This window comes from Peromyscus leucopus, chromosome 9 (genome assembly GCF_004664715.2).
Source record: "Peromyscus leucopus breed LL Stock chromosome 9, UCI_PerLeu_2.1, whole genome shotgun sequence".
Taxonomy (NCBI): domain Eukaryota; kingdom Metazoa; phylum Chordata; class Mammalia; order Rodentia; family Cricetidae; genus Peromyscus; species Peromyscus leucopus.
The window spans coordinates 107,404,333-107,424,316 of NC_051070.1; the positions used below are offsets into that span (position 1 = coordinate 107,404,333).

The window sequence follows — 19,984 nt, forward strand, 5'->3', positions numbered from 1 at the left end:
TGGGGAAAGTCTATCATCTGAGGGTAGATGTGACCACTGTTTGCAGGCTTAAAAGTTAGCAGCATGCTTCCCAGCCACCTGATCCCCTGACCAGCCAGCCACAAAGTGAAAAACTCTCTTCATTTTCATTCAAAGAAAGTCAAATCAAACATTTCTCAGCCTCCAAATGGCACATTATTCAAGCCTTCTGGAAGCAACCATAGACCAGATTTCATGGATTTCGCTGAGGGTGACGGGTGGGGCAATTGCTCATGTCCATATGCTGAAAAGGATGCAGCAGGATGTGTCAAGATTGATACCCTTTACCCAGTCCAAGGCCCTGGCTTTTAGAGCTATAGAACCCCAGCATCACAAGGCATAGCTCCTGCATACACAGATGAATGTGCACAGATGTACCTAGTGTTTTGTGTTTTGGTTTTCTATTTTAATATTTGTCATGACTGTTGGCTTGTTGTTGTTATTGTTGTTGTTTAGATATACACCCACAGCTCTGTCTGTAGCTGTCTGTTGCAGTTCATAGGAAAATGCATAGGTGCACTGCATTTTACTTACCCAGTCTACTCCAAAAGAGCAACCGGGCTCTTTCTATTGTCTTGCTAATACAAGAAGTCTGATTTACACACTCTCTCATATTCTTCTGGTACACATGAATGTGCTTCCCTAAGCCCCAGGCTAAACTCTGCATATACAAGTGCAGCTGCTGAGTCAGACTAGCGCTTTTAGTTTTGATTGACACAGCCTTCCAACAGTGGTTGTACCAGTTTATACTTGACTCTCTGCAAACAGGAGAATTTTGCATGCACTAGAAACCACCAAAAAAAAAAAAAAGAAAGAAAGAAAAAGAAAAAAGGAAGGAAGGAATGGAGGAAGGGAGGAAGGGAGGGAGGAAGGGAGGGAGGGAGGGAGGGAGGGAAGGAGGAAGGGAGGAAGGGAGGAAGGGAGGAAGGAAGGAAGGAAGGAAGGAAGGAAGGAAGGAAGGAAGGAAGGAAGGAAGGAAGGAAGGAGAAAGCTTTCTCGTAGCTAGGTTTAATCAGGCCTGTGCTAGAGAGAGCTTGGAGTAGAGTACAGTCGACAGCTTTGGATGCTCTCCAAAATGAGACAACTCGGGAACATTAAACCCCCTGGGAACCTTGGACCTGAGCTTCCTGAAGGCTCCGTGAAGCCTTGGGAGCCTTGGGCTGGCTGCCACAAGTGATGTGTTTGACCTGTTTCCCCCACAGTTCTTTGTCTTGGATGTTGTCATTAATTTCCGCCGTCTCAGTGAGGGTGATCTGTTCACTCAGTTGAGAAAGATAGTCAAAATGGCGTCCAGCGAGGATGAACGCTTGCCTCCCATCGGCCTGCTGACGTCAGACGGGAGGAGCGAGTGGGCCAAGGCCAGGACGGTCCTCCTAAAAGGTTAGCTGCAGCACCCAGTCCATCTCCATCTCATCCCCATGCCCATCGGCTTTCCATCAGCCAGAGCCGGCAGCTCAGGAGCCTCCAGCTCAGGGTGGGACAGTGGGGAGGTCCCTGGAAGGTTGCGCCTTTGCGTCCTACGCCATGATACTCTAGCTTTCCGGATGCGAGAAAGGAGCCCGGAGTGTGGGTCATCTGGGAACGCCGAGTGCTGACAACAGCCAGCAGCTGTGTCATGGTGGGCTGTGTCACGTTCATTTGGAGACTCGAGTCCCTGGAAGAGAAGGCAGATGGGAATCGGGTGCAGGGCTCCCCTCTGGGGGTATAGCTGCCCCCCTTCTTTACCTGGCTTCTTGGTCCTAGAACTTTTCATGTACAGCCTGACACATGCCCCTCTGGCTGTTCTTATGAAGCTTCTAAACATCCCCATTAGACATCTAGTTACGCCCCCCCCCCCCCGTGTGTGTGTGTGTGTGTGTGTGTGTGTGTGTGTGTGTTCATGTTCAGGTGCACATGTGTATGCATGTATACATATAAAGGTCAGAGGACAACTTCAGCTGTCATTCATCAGGTGTCTTCCCCCAACCCCGCCCCCACCCCACCCCACCCCACACACTTTCTGAGACAAGATCTCTCACTGTTCTGGAATTCAGAAAGTCAGCAAGCCTGGCTGTCCAGAAAGCTCCAGAGATCCACCTACCTCTGCCTCTCCCCATGCTGAGATTACAAGTGTGTTATACTATGCCCTGTGTGGTGTTTTGTTGTTGTTGTTGTTTTTATTTAACTTTACATGAGTTCAGTAGAATCAAACTGGTCTGTGTGCTTGCAAAGCAAGGATTTTTATAACTTCAACCATCTCTCCAGCCCCAGCTTTAAGTTTTTATTCATTTCCTAGAAGCGACTTTTGAAACCAAAGCCAGCATTCACTGAAGGTATGGCTTCCTTTCTTGACTCTGTGGGATTTCATGCACCGAGAAGCCAGCCTTCTGGGAGTCTTCACCCACTGCTAGGGATTGCAAAAGAACAGGCCATAATTCAGACTCTGTGTGTGCAACCTCTGGGGTGTGAGAGTCAGATAGGACCAAGCCCCCATGCAATCCCGCGATAGAGGCGTAGAGAGGACGCCATCTTTACCCACATGGGACAGGGAGAGCAGGTGTCTCATGAATGCCCCAGGGCTCCAGAGAACAGAAGGAACACACCCAAATAGGATTTGAAAGGTCTTGTCAGGAAACTCTGAGTGAGAGAAGCGGGTGGCCTGGAGGATGACACCTAGGCAGATAGATTAGTGGGGACAAAGTTGGCCACAGTGTAGGGACATGTCGTCCTGTTCTAGGAATCACAAAAGCACAACCTGTAAGCAAGGATGTCTGTGCTGGTCAGATGTCCAGGGGCCTGCTCCCAGATGATAAGTGTTTGCATGTTCTAGTCCCTCCCCCTAGAGAGTTCTTCCTCCAGAGTTGGTGGGCCCCTTGTACCATGCCACGCTCAACTCTGGTGTCAGGGCCTCGGGCCTCCCTAAGCTCCCTTCCTTGCTGTTACCTTGATCCACTTTTTAAAGGTTTGTTTGAATCTCTCTCCCCACCCCCGGGTGTGTGGAGGACTATGGGCATATGAGTGTAGAGATGGGAGGAGGTACTGGATTCCTGGAGCTGGAGTTACAGGCGGTTATGACCCAGCATACATTAGGTGGGTGCTGGGCCAAACTCAGGTCCTCTGAAAGAACAGTAAGTGCCCTTAACCCCCGAGCCATCCCTCCAGTCCCCTGGACCCATTTTCTCATCTTGAATGACTCGCCATGCAGAAGGAAGGTCTGCTCTTTTCTGATCAGTGCTCTGACTCCCTGCCACCACCCGTCAGGTCTGGCAGGACAGGGACCTGTTTAGTTTAACTTCCAAATCTACCAGGCCAACCACAGAAGCAGTGCAATGTGGAATAAAACGACAAAGGATTACCAAGGATGCTATGCGGGGACATATTTGCCAAATACTCATCCAAATATTGAGCTGCATACTTGGTCCTAAATAGAGGGCTGCAGAAATGTGTACCCCAAATCCATTTTCATGGACATGATGCCATGTTGGGGAATTAATAACTTAGAATTTGAAAGTAGTTAATTCCCTCAGGAGACTGTGGTGAAATCACATCCCATTCCTTTGCCCTCTGGGGATGGAGACAGGCATCAAAATAATCACCTCTGCAGTCCAGATAGTTTCCACTTTATTAGGTGGCCAGGCCCAAGATGACTGAATGGGGTTGCCTTAAGGTCTGAGTGCTTGGGCAGCACTAATCAGAATTAATTTGTTAATGGCACTTGATCTGGCTTTCTGAATGGAAGTGCTGTTTTTAAAGGAAGTTCTGCAGAAAGGGATCACACACACCTCCCCTTGGGCAAATCAATTAATCCAATTAGCACCACTGGCAGCATTCTCCACACAGCAGGAAACCAGTTCCTCCCAGAACGGCACCCTCTTCTCTGGACCACCACGGAAGGGAAACAGGGAAGCCGGTTCAGAAATTATTCCTGTTTCCAAGTGAACTCCTGACACAGCGTGGGCAAGGCGTGAGATGGGGATGAAGAGATTCGGGTGAGTCTAGACAGGTCGCAAAGCAGAAACTTCATCAGGAAGGCACAGGAAAGGAGGGAGAGCCATGTGTTTCTTATCTGAGCCACTGAGTGGACACTGGGATCATTGACTGAGATGGGGAGCGGGTTGAAAATGGAGAGATCTTGTCTAAGTGTCTAAGCACACTTGATTTGAGGCACCCTGAGTCATCTAAGTGGAGGTGTCATGTTAGATCTATGTGTCTAGAGAGAGAGAGAGAGAGAGTTATAAATTTGAGAGGCATCAGAACCTAAGTAATATTTAAAGTTATGGGCCTGGATGAGATCATCTAGAAATAGAACAGGGTCTCAGGGGTCAAGCAGAGAAAAGCAAAGGAGCAAGAAAAGCCTGGCCAGTACAGAAAAACCAGGAGCTGAGGCAGAGACTGAAAAGGGGAAGAGGAGAGAGCGTTTGGCCACATGGAAGGCTGTTGAGAGCTTAAGAAAGGAGCCGCTGAGCTTTTCAATCTTGACATTGTCTGGGAGCTGACAAGTGCACATGTGGGTAGGAACAGCAGCAGGGAACTGTTGATGAAGTGGTCAATGACCAGACCCAGCATGTGTGGGTGACTGTTCAGAAACTTGGGGACTGAAAAAAAGCAGAATAGAACATTTCTGGAAGAGATAAGGACCTGGGAAGTGTTATTAGTAGGAGAGACAAGTGCATGGTTGTGGGCAGGCAAGTGCCATGAAGGAATGGAGTAAAGGAATGAAGAGGAGAGGGGGTAGAGGACCCGGGATGTTTGCAAAGGAGAAAGCAGAGATGAGACCTTTGTTAGATCTGAGACCCATTCATGGGTCTACAGCTGGCAGAGTGGAATGGAAGGAGGCTCCCAGGAGCAGATCCAAGTCAGGAGTGGGCAGAATCATAATGTGAGTTAGAAATGAGGGTAGGATTCTGAAGACAGAGAAATTTGTAAATAGCCTCTTTGGAAATGGGGGGGGACACCCACTGGATATAGAGATTTGGGGACTGTTTTGGGCCCACATAGGAGGGTTTCAGGAATAATCAACCTAGGAAAAGCTATTTAACAATGTTATAGGAGTCTCTCTCCACATACACACACACTGTTCAGCTTCTCAGATTCAAGGTGGGTGTCTGGATTTAGCAGAGTTGATGAATGTCACTAGGGGACAGGTAGGACAAGCAGTGGCTGTGACGCTGGGGTCTGAATTGAGTAAGTTGCTACAGTGCCATGCTCAGGCTGCCATGGCAAAGTGCCACAGGCTGTGGTTAACAATAGAGGGGATTGCTTCACAGTTTGGGAGGCTGGAAGTCCACTGTTGGGGGATCCACAGGGCTGTTTTCTACTGAAGCCTCATTTTGAGCCTTGCAAATGACAACTTCAGCCTGAGCCTCCACATGGTCATTCTTCTGTGTCGGTCTGTGTCCTAGTCGGCGCCCGCGGGGGCCCCCCCCCTTCTTATAAAGGTTCTAGTACTGTTGGATTAGGGTCCACGATAATAACTTAATTATCATTTAATTATCAATTAATCCTCATTTAACTTAATTAGTTCTTCCGAGGCAAGGTGCTTCTAATAGAGAGAAGTTCCCCAGCGGGTGCTGTGGTTACTCTGTCAGAGACCAGTGAGTCCAGGAATAGAGAGGAGAATTGAATAAGGGCCGGTTCGTCCGTATGGATGTTCCAAGTTGCACAGAATGAGGATGAGAGTAATAAAGGATGGGAGGGGGGAGAAGGTGATAGAAAAGCCCAGATACTCATGATAGGAGGTTGGAAAGAGATTGTCACAGTGTAGTCACAAGGAGACAATGCCTGGGGGGGGGGGGTGCGAGGAGGCACAAAAGTAATTATAGGCTCTAGACCCAAGTGTAAGGGGATGAGGGACAGGGACTGCTGAGAAGGTACCTACCCAGCTTGGCCCGGGATATGTGGAAGTGAAGGAAAACAGTAGTGTCCTATCATGGGGCCCGGGGGTGGGAACCTTTGGGAGCATCAGACTCCAGCTGGAGCCTGTGGATGGAGCATTCGTAGAGGGATTAGCCACGCTGAGAACTGGCCCATCACAAGGAGCAGTACGAATTGCTCGGGGAGTTACAGAGGGCAGGAGACTGACCAAGTGCTCTTAGGGGATACCTGAATGGGGAATGGGAGGAGGAATCGCCATAGGTAGCCATGGTCCGAAGTCTGTAATGTCCGGGAAGCTGCTGTCTGCCAGCTGGCAGTCCCTGGCCAAAGGAACTCAGTGTTGGTGTAGAGCTGTTTCCGGATGACGTAAATCCCAACTCTCAGCTGAAACCCAAGAGCCCCACCCCCCTCTCAGGTGTTGGCACAGGACCAGAGAGGTGCTGTCCAGCAGACTGACTGGCACACTCCCCTTCTCTCCCTGGTAGAGGGGGCTGACCAGGGACACCGCTCACAGGAGATGTGCTCTCTGGTCAAAATGAGTCCTTCTCCAGGCAGCTGAGAGCCAGTGGGGAAGGGGCTTGGCCAGTCCTTTACCTTGCCGACCCTTCTCCTTCCAGACCCTGTCCCTGACCCTCACGCAGCCCTCAGCTAGGACTGTCCCTTCTGTGAGCTCCCCGTCAGTGAGTCCAATCCCCTACCTGACAGGTCGTGGGGCTCCTGAAGGTCCAGGGAGCACCAGGAGGCATAGCCCACTCCAGGGAGCAGACTGCCTGCTGCAACGTCCCTCCCTTCTCTACACTCACTTCCAAGCTGCCTCAGACGCCACACCCTGGGCAGTAGCATTTGCACCCCCAGCATCGATGGGCCAATGCTAAGAGTCCTCTAGGAGGCCTTGGTGCCAGGGCATACAGGCTACCACCAGAGAAGCATTTCAGACAGCATCTGAAAGCAATGTGGAGCCACATTCCACATACCTGTCATAGTTTAGGAGGCAGTGGAACCTGAGACCCAGCAAGCCATACAGTGAGGTTGGCTGATGACATGAGAATCCTCTGAAACACTTCTGAAAACAAAGATTCTCAAGCCCTAGGGGTTTCCCAGTGGGGTTGGCATGGACTAGGATTCCGTTTTAAAAGCACACTGTCTGTCGCCTTCAGGTGAAGCCTTGGTTGGAATTCACTTACTCAAATATCAGCCTCAGCCACACTCCAAGCTCCTCCCCCCCCCCCCCCCCCCCCCCCCCCGTGGCTTCAACCTGGGCATTTCTGTCCATCGTCAGAGTTTTCATTTTGCCTGTGAAGGAGAGATTTCGTCTGCATGGCTTTGTGCAGCATCCTAGCCTTAGAGGTAATGGCTGAGGGCACTAGGTACCTAGGTACCCAGCCTGAGATCCATGCTACAGGGGGAGAGGGTGGAGTCTGAAGATGAACTTGGGGCCTCAGAAGGGTCTGCTCATCCTTAGAGGACCTTCCTCCCCATCAAACTGTGAAACTGTGGCCTCCTGAACCCGGGAGGAGCTAACACCATTATCGTCGTCTGGAAATTTAATTAGACATTCAGCCCTGAGTCTGGAAGACTACAGCGCTTGTCAATTTGTAGGAGAAGTATGGCCAGCTTGGAGAGGTTGCCGGAGCCCTCCAGCCTTCCTGGGCGCTGTGTGGCGATCCTGGGAACAGACCTCACAGGCAGATGCTCTCGTTTACACAGCCCCGTAAATATTTATCCCCAGCAGCCAATTAGAGCCAAGGCACTGCTGGCACTGCTTCCAAGAAGGGAGCTAACAGAAGGTGGCTGCAGCTGCATAAGGCCATGGTCATGGTTTACAAGAACCACTCAGGAAGGGGGCAAAATGCTGCTTAAATATTGTCATCCAGAGCTCAGCAAGTCTGTTGGCTTTAAAACCAATTATACATTAGCAATAACAGCCTCTCTGATTTAATTGGCCCAGAAATACCTCCTGAGCTTTCGAATTGGAATACAATTTTCTTCCTCTAGGGAAGGAGGATCTGGGGCTGTGCCCCCGCCCTCTGCAGTAGAAATAGAGACCTTTGTGATGAACACATCCAGCAGGCGAGTGAGAGGTCCAGAGCAAAAGATCTGGTCTTGACCCATCCTTCTTATCAGTTACAGCCTGGGATTCCTAGTCCATGGATATAATGGGGGCATGTGGCCTGGTACCTGGTGCACCAAGGGTGTTCACTAAATGAGAGCTCTTATTAGATATAGGGGAAATCTCTGCGTCACTTTGCCCAAGGCCCCCATGGGCACTGCCCATGTAGTCAGAGACAATGGCCTGCAGACTTGTAGGCTGCACAGCTTTCTTCCTTACATGCCATCCTAAATTAGAAGCTTTTTACCTTGGGGGCATTTTGTGTCCCGTGCCTTCTACATATCATATTGTGCACACATGCAAAACCTGTCTTTTTAAGTGTCTCTGACCTGCACTTCTCCAGCCTCCGTCTCCCATTTTAGGCATGAAGTGTAAAGCACTGGGAAGTGGGTTTTTGCTTATCTGCCCCTGCCACCCGATCCCACTGCCACCCCTGACCCCGGTTCTAGAGCAAAAGGACATGTTTGGCTTGATTCTTGACTTTTTCTTCTCCTCCCCTCCCCTCCCCCTGCCCCTCCTCCCCCTCCCCCTCTTCCCCCTCCTTCTTCTTCTTTAAATAAATTTTGATGACTGGGCATGGTAACACACACCTTTAGTCCCAGCACCCAGGAAGCAGAGGCAGACACATCTCTGTGAGTTCAAGGTCAGCCTGGTCTACACACCAATTTCCAGGATAGCCACATAGAGAGACCCTGTCTCAAACAAACAAACAAACAAACAAAACACAAACTCCATAAAAGAAAATAATTTTTTATAGTGTATTCTGATCACAATTTCCTTTCCCTCATCTCTCCCCAGTTCCTCCCCACGTTCCCATCCATCTCTATACTCCTTTTCTCTTTCTCTCTCTCTCTGTAGAAAACAAATAGGCAAACATAAAAAATGAACAAATTAAAATACAAACAATAGCAACAAAGAGAAAGCACAAGAAACACACATACCTCCACATACATACAGATAACACATACATATACACACAGATATACATATACACAGACAGACACACATACAGGTAACACATATATACACACAGAGATATACATAACACACATACAAATAACCCATACATATACACGCACAGATATACATACACACCACACATACACACAGACAGACAGACAGACACACATACAGATAACACATATATACACACACATAGATATACATACACACACATACAGAGACACACACATAAAGATAAACACACATACAGATACACATACATACACACACAGAGATATACATAACATACACATACATACAGATATACACACACATATAGATACACATACATACACACACATAGATATACATAACACAGATACACACACATACAGATACATACATAGGGACACACATATAGATAAACACACATACAGATAACACATACATACACACACATAGATATACATACACATACATACAGAGACACACACATAAAGATAAACACACATTCAGATACATACATAGAGACACACACATACAGATAAACATACATACAGATACACATCCATACACACACAGATATCAGATATACATACACACAGACACACACACACATACAGATACACACAAAAAAAAATCCAAAATCCGTAAAAAACACAAAGTCAGAAACTATAATATGCAAGCAAGAGACCAGTAAGATAAACAATGCCCAAACAATGTGAGGCAAAAAAAAAAAATTACAAAAATACCATTGAGTTCATTTTGTGAGCCATCTACTGGGCTTGGGGCGTGCCCTTAAGTGTGGTTACCATACCCAGTGAGACTCCACTGGAGAAAACTAATTTTCCTTTGCAAGTTGTTTTCAATAGGAGATAGCTTCTGGATTAGGGATGGGGGCTCATGACCATGTCCCTTCTCAGAGCCGGGTGGCTTGACCCTGTGCAGGCCCTGTGCATGCTCCCACGGTCTCTGTGGATTCATATGTGTGTAGTCCTGTTGCGTCTGGAAGACCCCGTTTCCTTGGAGTCATCCATCCCCTCTGGCTCTTACAATCTTTCTGCTTCCTCTTCCTCATAGCTCCCTGAGTCTAAGTGGAGGGTGGGGAGGGTTGATGAAGACATCCCATTTAGGACTCAGTGTTCTAAGGTCTCTCACTCTCTGCACATTGTCCAGTCGTGGGTCTGTGTATTAGTTCCCATCTACTACAAGAGGAAGCTTCTCTGGCGATGGCCGAGTCAGACACTGAGCTGAGTCCTTGTCCCATGTGGCCACTGGGGGTCCCAGGTAGAAAGTATTTCCAGGTATCAGCAGCTGACACAAAGGAATGGGAATAGGCTGGAAGAGAGGGTCCACAAGAATGAGGAAAGCTGAGCGAACACCAAGGTTAGGCAGGGTCCCCAGGAAATGGAGATAGGGAGCAATCTGCAAGCAGCCTGTACCAGGCTGGGCACAAAACCCTCAGATTGTGGTGAAGGGTAGGAAGAAGAATGGAAAAGAGTTCTTTTTTTTCCCCAATAAAGTTAAACTTATGTTGGCATAAATATAGGTGATCCCAAAATTGTGCGAAATAACATGGAGAGAGGCTGCCACGTGTCTCTGTTTACCCAAGAGTTGACATCTTGCGAAACTACAGTACAGTGCCACACCCAGGGTGCTGACAGTCAATTGTAAGACATCTCTATCACCTCAGGGACTCCCCAAAGTAGACTTTTGAGCCACACTTGCCTTCTCCCACCTCAACTCCTCTTTAGCCCCTGGCAACCACAAATCTCTCCATTTTTATAATGCTGTTGCTTTGAGAATATTACATAAATTAAATCCTATAGAATGTGTGGTTGTCAGAATTTTTTGGTTTTCACTCAGCATAATTCTCCAGAGATTGATTGATTGATTGATTGGGGTGTTTTTGTTTTGTCACAAGGTTTCTCTGTGTAGCCCTGGCTGTCCTGACACTTGCTCTATAGACCAGGCTGGTCTCAAAGTCAGAGCTCTGCCTGCCTCTGCCCCCTGAGTGTTGGGATCAAAGGCGTGTGCCACCACTGCCCAGTAGAGCATATGGGTTTTTACAGGAATGTATTACCATTTCTGGAGAAATGTTCAGGCATGAAAGGACATATTATAGTTGCCTACTAACCTTTTATTTTATTTACCTATTTTTATTTTGTGTGTGGGTGTGTTTTTGCCTTCATGCATGTCTAAGGATACTGAGTATCTTTGCATGTGTTAGTTTTCCATGCGAAACAAGGTTTCCATGTGAAACAAGGTTGTTTCACATCCTTGTCTATTTGCTAACTGGATTCCTTTGTTCACTGTGAGTTTTGAGAGTTGCTTGTATATTCTAGATGCAAGTTGTCGGTTACATGGCTTCCAAATATTTCACACTAGTCTATAGCTTATCTTATTGGAATATTCTAATGGGCAATATGTTTTTATTTCATCGTGGTTTAATTTATCAACTATAATTGTGGTTTTGGTGTCAAGACTAAGAATTCTTTGTTTAGGCCTAGATGCCAAGGCTTTTCTCCTCTACTTTTTCCTGACAGTTTTGTAGCATTACAGCATATGCTATGAAGTCAGGAATCCATCTTGAGTTAGTTTCTTTATAAAATTCAAGCCCAAGTTTTCTTTTCCTTTTCCTCTGAGGGCTCCATCGCTTTGAGAACCTTTGCTGAAGAAATGGCTCACCTCCCTCCATTGCATGGTCTTTGCACCTTCCTCCGTATCAGTGGGGCATATTTAGAGAGTCTATTTTAAGGAGTTCTATATATTATTCCACTGATGTTTATCCCTCTGCCAATATGGTATAGTCTTGTTTATGTGGCTATATAATGGTCTTGAAATTCAATATACTGATTCCTCTAACTTTATTCTTTTTGAAGTTGTTTGAGCTGTTTTTCATACAGACTTTAGAATAATCTCATCTCTATCTGCAAAAAAATTCTGCTTGGAGCTTGATGAGAATTCTGCTAAACCCATGTATCCATGCAGAGAAAACTGAGAGCATCATGATGTTGAGTCTTCCAAAGCATGTGCCTAGAACAGCCCTCCTTTTATTTTGAGCTTTCTTTCTTTCTTTTATGGTTTGTATTTTCAGCATAAAAGTGTCCCATATATTTTTGTTAGATTTACACTGAAGTATTTAGATTTTTTTTTTTTTGAGACAGGGTTTCTCTGTGTAGCTTTGGAGCCTTTCCTGGAACTCACTCTGTAGCCCAGGCTGGCCTCAAACTCACAGAGATCTGCCTGCCTCTGCCTCCTGAGTGCTGGGATTAAAAGCGTGCGCCACCACTGCCCCGAAAGTATTTAATTTTTATTTAATTATTATGATTGGGGTTTTGTTTTTTATTTTTCTAAATGTTTGTCAATGGTATACAAAACTATAGTGACTTTTAGGGTGTTGATTGTATATCTTGAAATATTGATGAATCTCTTTATTAATTCTAGGAGAGTTATTTTTTAGTCTATTTAGAGTGTGTGTGTGTGTGTGTGTGTGTGTGTGTGTGTGTGTGTGTGTGTGAGCGCGCACACGCACGTGGGAACACATACTTGTTTCTGTAGAGATCAGAAAACTATTTGCTGGAATTAGGCCTCTCCTCCCACTGTATAAGTTCTGGAGATCAAACTCAGGTTGTCAGGCTTGGCGGCAAGCACCTTCACTGAGTCAGCCCTCCGAGAGTCCTCTATAGATTACATAGGACATCCTAAGAATTACTAAGGATAACTAGGTGCGTTATGTGAAAATGGTCACAATTTTCTTTCTCTTCTAAAAACGTTCTCTTTCCTTATTACAGTGGCTAGGCAGCTGTCACTGTGTTCAACAGTTGTGTGGAGAGAGTGGCTGCTTTTATCTTGTTCCTGATCTTAGAAAGCATTCAGTCTGGCTAGAACTTTGTGATTGTTGGAATGTTGTGGCCCAGAACCAAATTATCTTGGACTATCTTTAGTCATGTTGGTAGCCAATCATCACCCACCTCTGTATCTAAGCTAACATCCTTGTGACTACCCGGTAACCCTTGGGACTGTATTAACAGACCACTACCTTTCTCCAACCCCAAAGCTAAGACTGTCATCAGAATATCTGAGACATGCGCTCTGCTGTAACCCGCCCACACAGTGAGCCCTCCTGTGTGTTCGAAAGCCCTTACTTTAGGACATTCTTTCATTCTGTAACTGTAAAACTTCATGAACAGTTTCCACATTGGAACATGTTATTTGGGGCAGTCTGAACCCACATTCCTGGGCCATGTCCATCCATATGTGGCTCAAGAATAAACCTTCTACTCTATTAAATTTAAAAAAAATTCAATTTTTAACCTATAAATCTGTGAGCCAGAGCTTTTATAGATTTTATTTATTAAGTTGATGTTCCCTTTTATTTTCTGGTTTTTAAAAATATTTATCTATTGATTGATTGATTGTTTGAGTGAGTGTGTGTGTGTGTATGTGTGCCGTGTGCACGCATGTGCACGCACACGCACATACAGGTACCATGGCACACATGCGAAAGTCAGAGGACAACTTGCAGAAGTCAGTGCTCTCCTTCCACCACGTTTCGGGGATCAAACTCAGATTGTCTAGCTTAGCCACAAGCACCTCTGCCTTCTGAGCCATCTCGCTGGCCCTATCCTTAGTTTTTGAAGAAATTTTATCATGAACAAATGTTGGATTTGGCCAAATCGTTTTTCTTCCTGTATCAATGTTTATGATAATGTGATTTTTTTCTTATAGAAGTCTGCTGCTGACTTCTATCCTTTAGCATATAGTTTGGTGGGTTTTGCTGTTTGTACACAAGGAATGCTGGTCTGGAGTTGCCTTGTTCTCTTGTGGTGTATGTAAGTCGTGCTGGCAGTGGGGTGATCCAGTGGGAGTGTTCTCCTTGTATTGTATGGAGAAAATGACACAAATGTGATGCTCATTCTACCTTAAACACCTAGTAGAATTCTTCAGTGAAGTCATCTGGGTCTAGAGATTTGTTGGAGGGAGGGGTCATAAACTTACAAAGCCAATTTTCTTAATAGTTATAAGACCATTTCAATCATCTATTTCATACTCAATGCATTGTGGGAGTTTTATACATTTCAGGAATTGGTCCATTTTCTCTAACTTGCCAGATTTATGTGTACAGATATTTATAATATTTTAATTGTATTTTTGTATCTATGGGACACTGATATTGGTAATTCATTCTTTCAGCCTCTCTCTCTCTCTCTCTCTCTCTCTCTCTCTCTCTCTCTCTCTCTCTCTCACACACACACACACACACACACACACACATTTGGCACTTTAAATTTCCCTCTAATTGCTTTAGCTGAATCTAATTGTTAAATTGTGTATTTTTTATTCTCATCCATTGTGGTGTATTTTTCATAATTCTCTTATGACTCTCATTTTAACTATTGATTATTTTTCAAGTATGTTGTTTAACATGCCAATATGTATAATTTTATGTTATTTATTTATATTTTATTTCTATCACAGTCAGAGAACAAACACAAAGTATTATTTCATTCTTTTCCATTCTGAGGGCTGTCCTATGGCCCTAGATGTAGTCTGTCCTAGCATATATGTTCAGCGGGTGCTTGGAAGGAATGTCCATGCTGTTATCCTTGGATGAAATGTTCTGTAAATGTCAAACACATCCCGTCGGGTGGTGGCATTGGGCTCTGTGCCCTTGCTGAATTTATACCTAGTTGTCTGTCCATTACTGACAGAGAAGTGCTGATGTCTCAGCTCAGCAATGCATTCGTGGATTTTTCCTTCTAGTTCTGTTAGTTTTGCTTCATATACTTGCAAAATGTTTGTTACCTATAACACATGCATTGCCCTGTCATCTTGCAGGTTTACCCTTTATTTATGTAATTTGCTCCTAGGTCTCTAGTTCTGTTTTGTTTTGAAGTGTATATCATACTAATTCAGATTCATGATTTCTTTTGATTAATGCTGTATGAAATAGTACTTTCCTTCTTTTTGCTTACAGCAAATTTATAATATATTTGATGTAGCTCTCTGTAGGCAGCATGTAGCATTCTATTACATTCTGCCACCACCTACCATTATTTGTTTGTTTGTTTGTTTGTTTGTTTGTTTGTTTGTTTTTGACAAGGCTTTTCTGTCCTAGAACTCATTCTGTAGACCAGGCTGGTCTCAAACTCAGAGATCTGCTGCCTCCTGACTGTTGGTATTAACGGTGTGTGCCACCACCGCCTGGCTCCTACCACTGTTTCTAATTGGTGTATTTAGATTATTTATACATAAAATAGTTATTGGCATGTTTTGACTTAACTCTGCTATTTTATATTTTTTCTCTGTTTTTAAATTATTTTTTTTCCGGATTCTCATTCTTTTTTTCTCTTTCTTGCCTTCCTATAGTATACATGGTCTTTTCAAAATTAATTCTAGTGTTTTAACATTATCTGTTTGTATAATCTTTTCTAGATGTTCACATAAGTATTGCCTTGAGTATATACAACTCATCAGTCTGTTGTGTTGAAGAAATCATCTCCTGTGTGCACGAAGCTCACCACGTTCCCTTTATTTATGATGCACTCATCTTGTCTTCATGTACATTTAAAACCATGTCAAGCATTGTTATAGTTAGCTTCATACTAAAACATAAAAACACAAAGGAAAATGAACTTTTCACTCAGGCTTTTACTCTTCCCAAAGTCTTTTCCTCCTTGGTGATGTACCAGTATTCCAATAATCATGTCCACTATTGTTTTAGACACTCTTTAGTCATTGTTTTATGGTAGACAGGCTAGAGATAAGATACATTCTCTTCCCTACCCCCAGGATCAAAGGCAAGCATCCTACCAATGAGTTATGCTCCATTCCTCACTTTTATGCTTTGATTTCCTTCTTTTTAAAGGGCTTTTGTTTGGATGTAGAATCCTGTGTTGACAACATCTTTCATGTCTACTTCTACTTCCTTCCAGGCCCCATGGGGTTGAGTAAGGAGTCTGCCGTCACTCTACCTGCTTTTCTCCCGTAGATCATGACATTTCTGTCAATACTTCCTCTGCTGTTGGTTTTCATGCATTCAGCATGATGTGTGTTGGTGTAGATTTCTTTTGACTTACCCTGTTGGGGTTGCTAGTCTCTTCAGTCTTTAGACTGAGAACTTTTCCTAATTCTGGGAGTTCTAGCCATTGTTTCTCTGAGTGCTTTCTGTTCCGACCTCTCTCTGTCCTTCTTGTGGGAATGTGATGACATGGAAGTTGCATGTCCTGTGCTGCAGGTTCCATAGCTGCTCTGCACTCTGACATGGAAGTTGCATGTCCTGTGTTACACGTTCCATAGCTGCTCTGTGCTCCCCTCCAGTCTCTTCTCTTTCTGCTGTTATTCCATCTTCAAGTTTGCTTTTCTCTTCTCTGCCCCCTAAGTTTGGCTCTCGATCCATCTACTGATTTTACAATTTTATATTTACTATTCTTTATTTCTAAATTGTCTGGTTGGTTCTTCACAGCTTCTTTTCTGAGAGTTTCTATTTATCTGCCAGTACATTCTGTCTTTAAAAAAAAAAAAAAAAACCTGTCTTTCCAAACACAATCAAAATTCCTTGTTGGTACATTTCATGAGTACTGGATTTGGATTTAAAAACCTATGTCACATAATTTGAACACTTCTTTCACTCTGTTAAAGTCAAAATGTCCCCAGTTGTTGATGTGATTTCTACTGGAACTTGAGTGACTTATGTTATAAGTCCCTTGGTGTTATATAAACCCACGAGTTCAATTGTCTTATTCTCCTACAAAGTTCTTCAATCTGTTGATACTCTGGTAGGAGAGGTAGCCCTTATTATTGCTCAGTGAGAATCCAAGGTCTCAACATGCTTTCTGTAGGTGCTGTGTGAAATATGGTGGTCTGGGCCGGTCACCATTCAGTGGAGCTGGAAGAAACCATGGTATCTCTGACATCCACAGAGGTGGAGGTGCCTCAGCATGAATCAGCGATGGCAGACTAGGTCCTCCATTGACCTTGAGCTGGCAGCAGGGGGTGGAACAGCTAGGCTACAGGTGTATATAGACCTAGGCTATAGGTGTATACAGGTGTGCTACCACCACCTCCCAGCTTGCGATGAACTCTTGAGAATCTACCTCCCTTCCACTTGCAGCCCGGGGACTTGTACAGTTTTCCTGGTGGTATTTGACTGAAGTATAAAGGCTATTATCTAAGAGTTGTCTTTCTTTTGGAAGTTTTTTGTTTTGTTTTGTTTCCTTCTTTCTTTCTTTCTTTTTTTTTTTTTTTAAACAATGTCTGGTTTCTCAGCTGGCTTCACATTCACAGACATCCACCTGATCTGCCTGCCAAGTGCTGGACTTGAAAGCAAGCACCAGTATACCCTGTTTATCCACGAGTTTTCTATTTTGTTGTGGATAGAGAGGTCTGTGCAGGGGCATTGTCTTGTGTGTGTGTGTGTGTGTGTGTGTGTGTGTGTGTGTGTGTGTGTGTGTGTGTGTATGTATGTATCCTCATTTGTATTTTCACGTTTCTGCTTTCTTCTCATCCAGAAATGAACTGTTTTAGATGAAAAGGAAGGAGACACTCTCTGTGTTGGTTTACTTAAGATGCCATAAGAAAAACAGCACAGACTGGGTGACCAAGAGCAGCATGGCAGGCAAGGACGTCTCCCTGCAGTCTCGCCCCTTGCTTGGCAGACCACCACCTTCTCGCGGTGTCCATATGACTGGTGCCTCTCCCTACGTGAACCAGTCCTATGGGCGGATTACAGGCCCTGCTCATGACTTCATTTAACCTCAGTTACTGCTTTAATGGTTCTTTCTCAAAATTCAGTCATAATGGAGCTTAGCTCTTGACTACATGATTTGCATGGAGTGCAATTCAGTCCAAAGCACTGGAAGGACCTGTTACCATGCTGCTTTTTTAGGTCCTGAGGTCCTGTCTGGCATGCTTTCCTCTTCCCATCTTCCAGAGACTTCTTATATTTGTTTCAAATATAATATTTACTCAGGACATCCAATGGGAGGGATGGGGGGAAACCTAGTCCATTTTCCTGGAAGACAAGACTCTCTTTTTTGAAAAATTTAAAGGAGATTTTATAACTCAGTTCAAATTGGTTCTGATTCAAAAGAGACAGGTCTCATTGACAAAGACATACTTTTGTTGACATCTCAGCCACTGGGAACTGGGATGATAAAGATTACCTCCCCAAGTCCATAGATTAGGGGAAAATATCAAATGTTTGATGGAAAATTTGTCTCCCAAAAGATGTAATCCCTTGTCCTAGAAAGGAAAATCATTATGACAGACATGACAAAAGATGAGAAGCTCTGTGTCTCTAAGAGGAATTCCAGGACCTCGCCTCCTGGAAGAAAATGTGATTTGTACTTTTTCTGGTAGAGATCAGAGAAGGCAGAAGTCCTGGAGAGGGCTGGGTATGTGTATGTGTTTGTGTACAGGTGTGCATCCTTGTTAGAGAGTAGGATCTGAGAGCCCCAGCCTTCCAAGGCAGAGGCACGGAGGTATGTGATGTATCTTTGCACACCTGAGTGAGTCTGGAAGCTTCTAACATCCAGACCTCTGGAATTTCCACATCACCGAAGCTGTGAGGCTCAAGAGAAACTCCCTATTACTTAATTCCCACTTCCACTAGAAAGTAGGGGCTTCTTGAGGAAGATTGATTCACTACATTAAGTAAGCCCCAGCGTGCTCCACGAGGCGGTCACAAGACAAACAGCCCCCGCCACAAGCTTCCATCCCACCACCCAGTCTTCCTGTTCCACTTGGGCCACAGTCATGGTAGATGAGTCTGGGTGTGCTTCGTTTCCCGCCTTACACAATAAACTCGTCAGTATTTGACAGCTCAGGGCTTGCGTTCAGGGAGTTCATTTGCAAGGCCACCTGGCTCCCCGGCACTGCCCCCTGCTCCCATTTCATCTTGCCTAATGAGCCAGGGTGAGTTCCTGGTGAGTGGTGCTGAACTTCTGGGCCAGACATGGCCAGCATTTGGTAGCAAGGCCTCAGGCCCTCCTCAGGGATCCGTCTCGTCTGAAGGAGGTCAGACTACTAGCATGGAGAAGAGCAGCCCTTGTTTGCTGCAAGCCTGTGCTGGACAGCTGGGAGGAGCATGTCAAGCTTTCACCCTTCCATCCAGAGGTTGGATCAGGCTTGCTGCAGCTTCCTGGCTGGGCTGCATGCAGCCTATCTGTCCCACACTGGTTTGGGCTTGTTTCTAAGAAACCCTGGTTAAGGAAGATACAAAGCCAGACTTTCAGTGCTCACCAAAAAAATGGACAAGAGGGAAATGATATATAACATTTGAGCAGTCCATGGCCCCTCACTAGCCAACAAGGTCTTATTCTTCCCATGTTTCCAGGCATCCTTGGCTCTACTATAATCACATAAACTGGGCCCAGGAAACTTCAGTGACTCTTGGGAGGACTCCTCATTCCCAAGTCTGACCTTCTTGATGCTCTGCTCCCAGCTTGGGCTTGGGGCTTACATGATTGGAACAAACCCAGCCTTCTCCGGTTACTGGGCAATTATTATCAAACCTCATATTTAAGTAAGATCTTGGAAATGGCTTATAGTCAGGTTATTTATTTCCTTTTCCCCTCACCTGCAAATGGGACATGATAATGTTGCCAGTCCCCTATTATAGTATGCATGCCTAAATCGGCACCTGGCACATAGCAGGTGCTCAGCAAAGGCTGGATCATAACCTCACAGCATTGTGGTCAACTGGCCTCATCTAAATCCTATAACCTTTACACGTAAGCTGGAGCCAGTCAGTTTACCCATGAGCTCCACGCATGTGGCTGGGGTCTGCTTCCAGCCCTCCCGCCATCCTGGGTGTTATCTCCTTCCTATATGCTTCTCCTTTCTCCTGACTATCTGGATCTGACATGGGTCTGTCCAGGCATACCTTCCCATGCTCTGAAGGCATTGCCTATACAGGGAGTTAAAGGGACCCCAGGACAGCACACCATATAAGGATTAGCTCCACAGCCATCTTCAGGGATGCATGCTGGAGAAAAGAGGGCCAGAGTGTGGAGAACCCTATAGTGGGAGGGAACGTATCCTGTTCCCAGCCCACCC

General features: G+C 45.2%; 1 protein-coding gene across 1 annotated transcript in view; it reads left to right on the forward strand.

The window, feature by feature from the left end:
- Positions 1-19,984, forward strand: part of Chat (choline O-acetyltransferase) — a 57,442-nt gene that overhangs the window by 17,773 nt on the left and 19,685 nt on the right. The window contains exon 7 of the mRNA XM_028878377.2: positions 1,221-1,398. Within this exon, the coding sequence (XP_028734210.1) occupies positions 1,221-1,398 (178 nt within the window). The remainder of the gene's footprint in view (positions 1-1,220; positions 1,399-19,984) is intronic.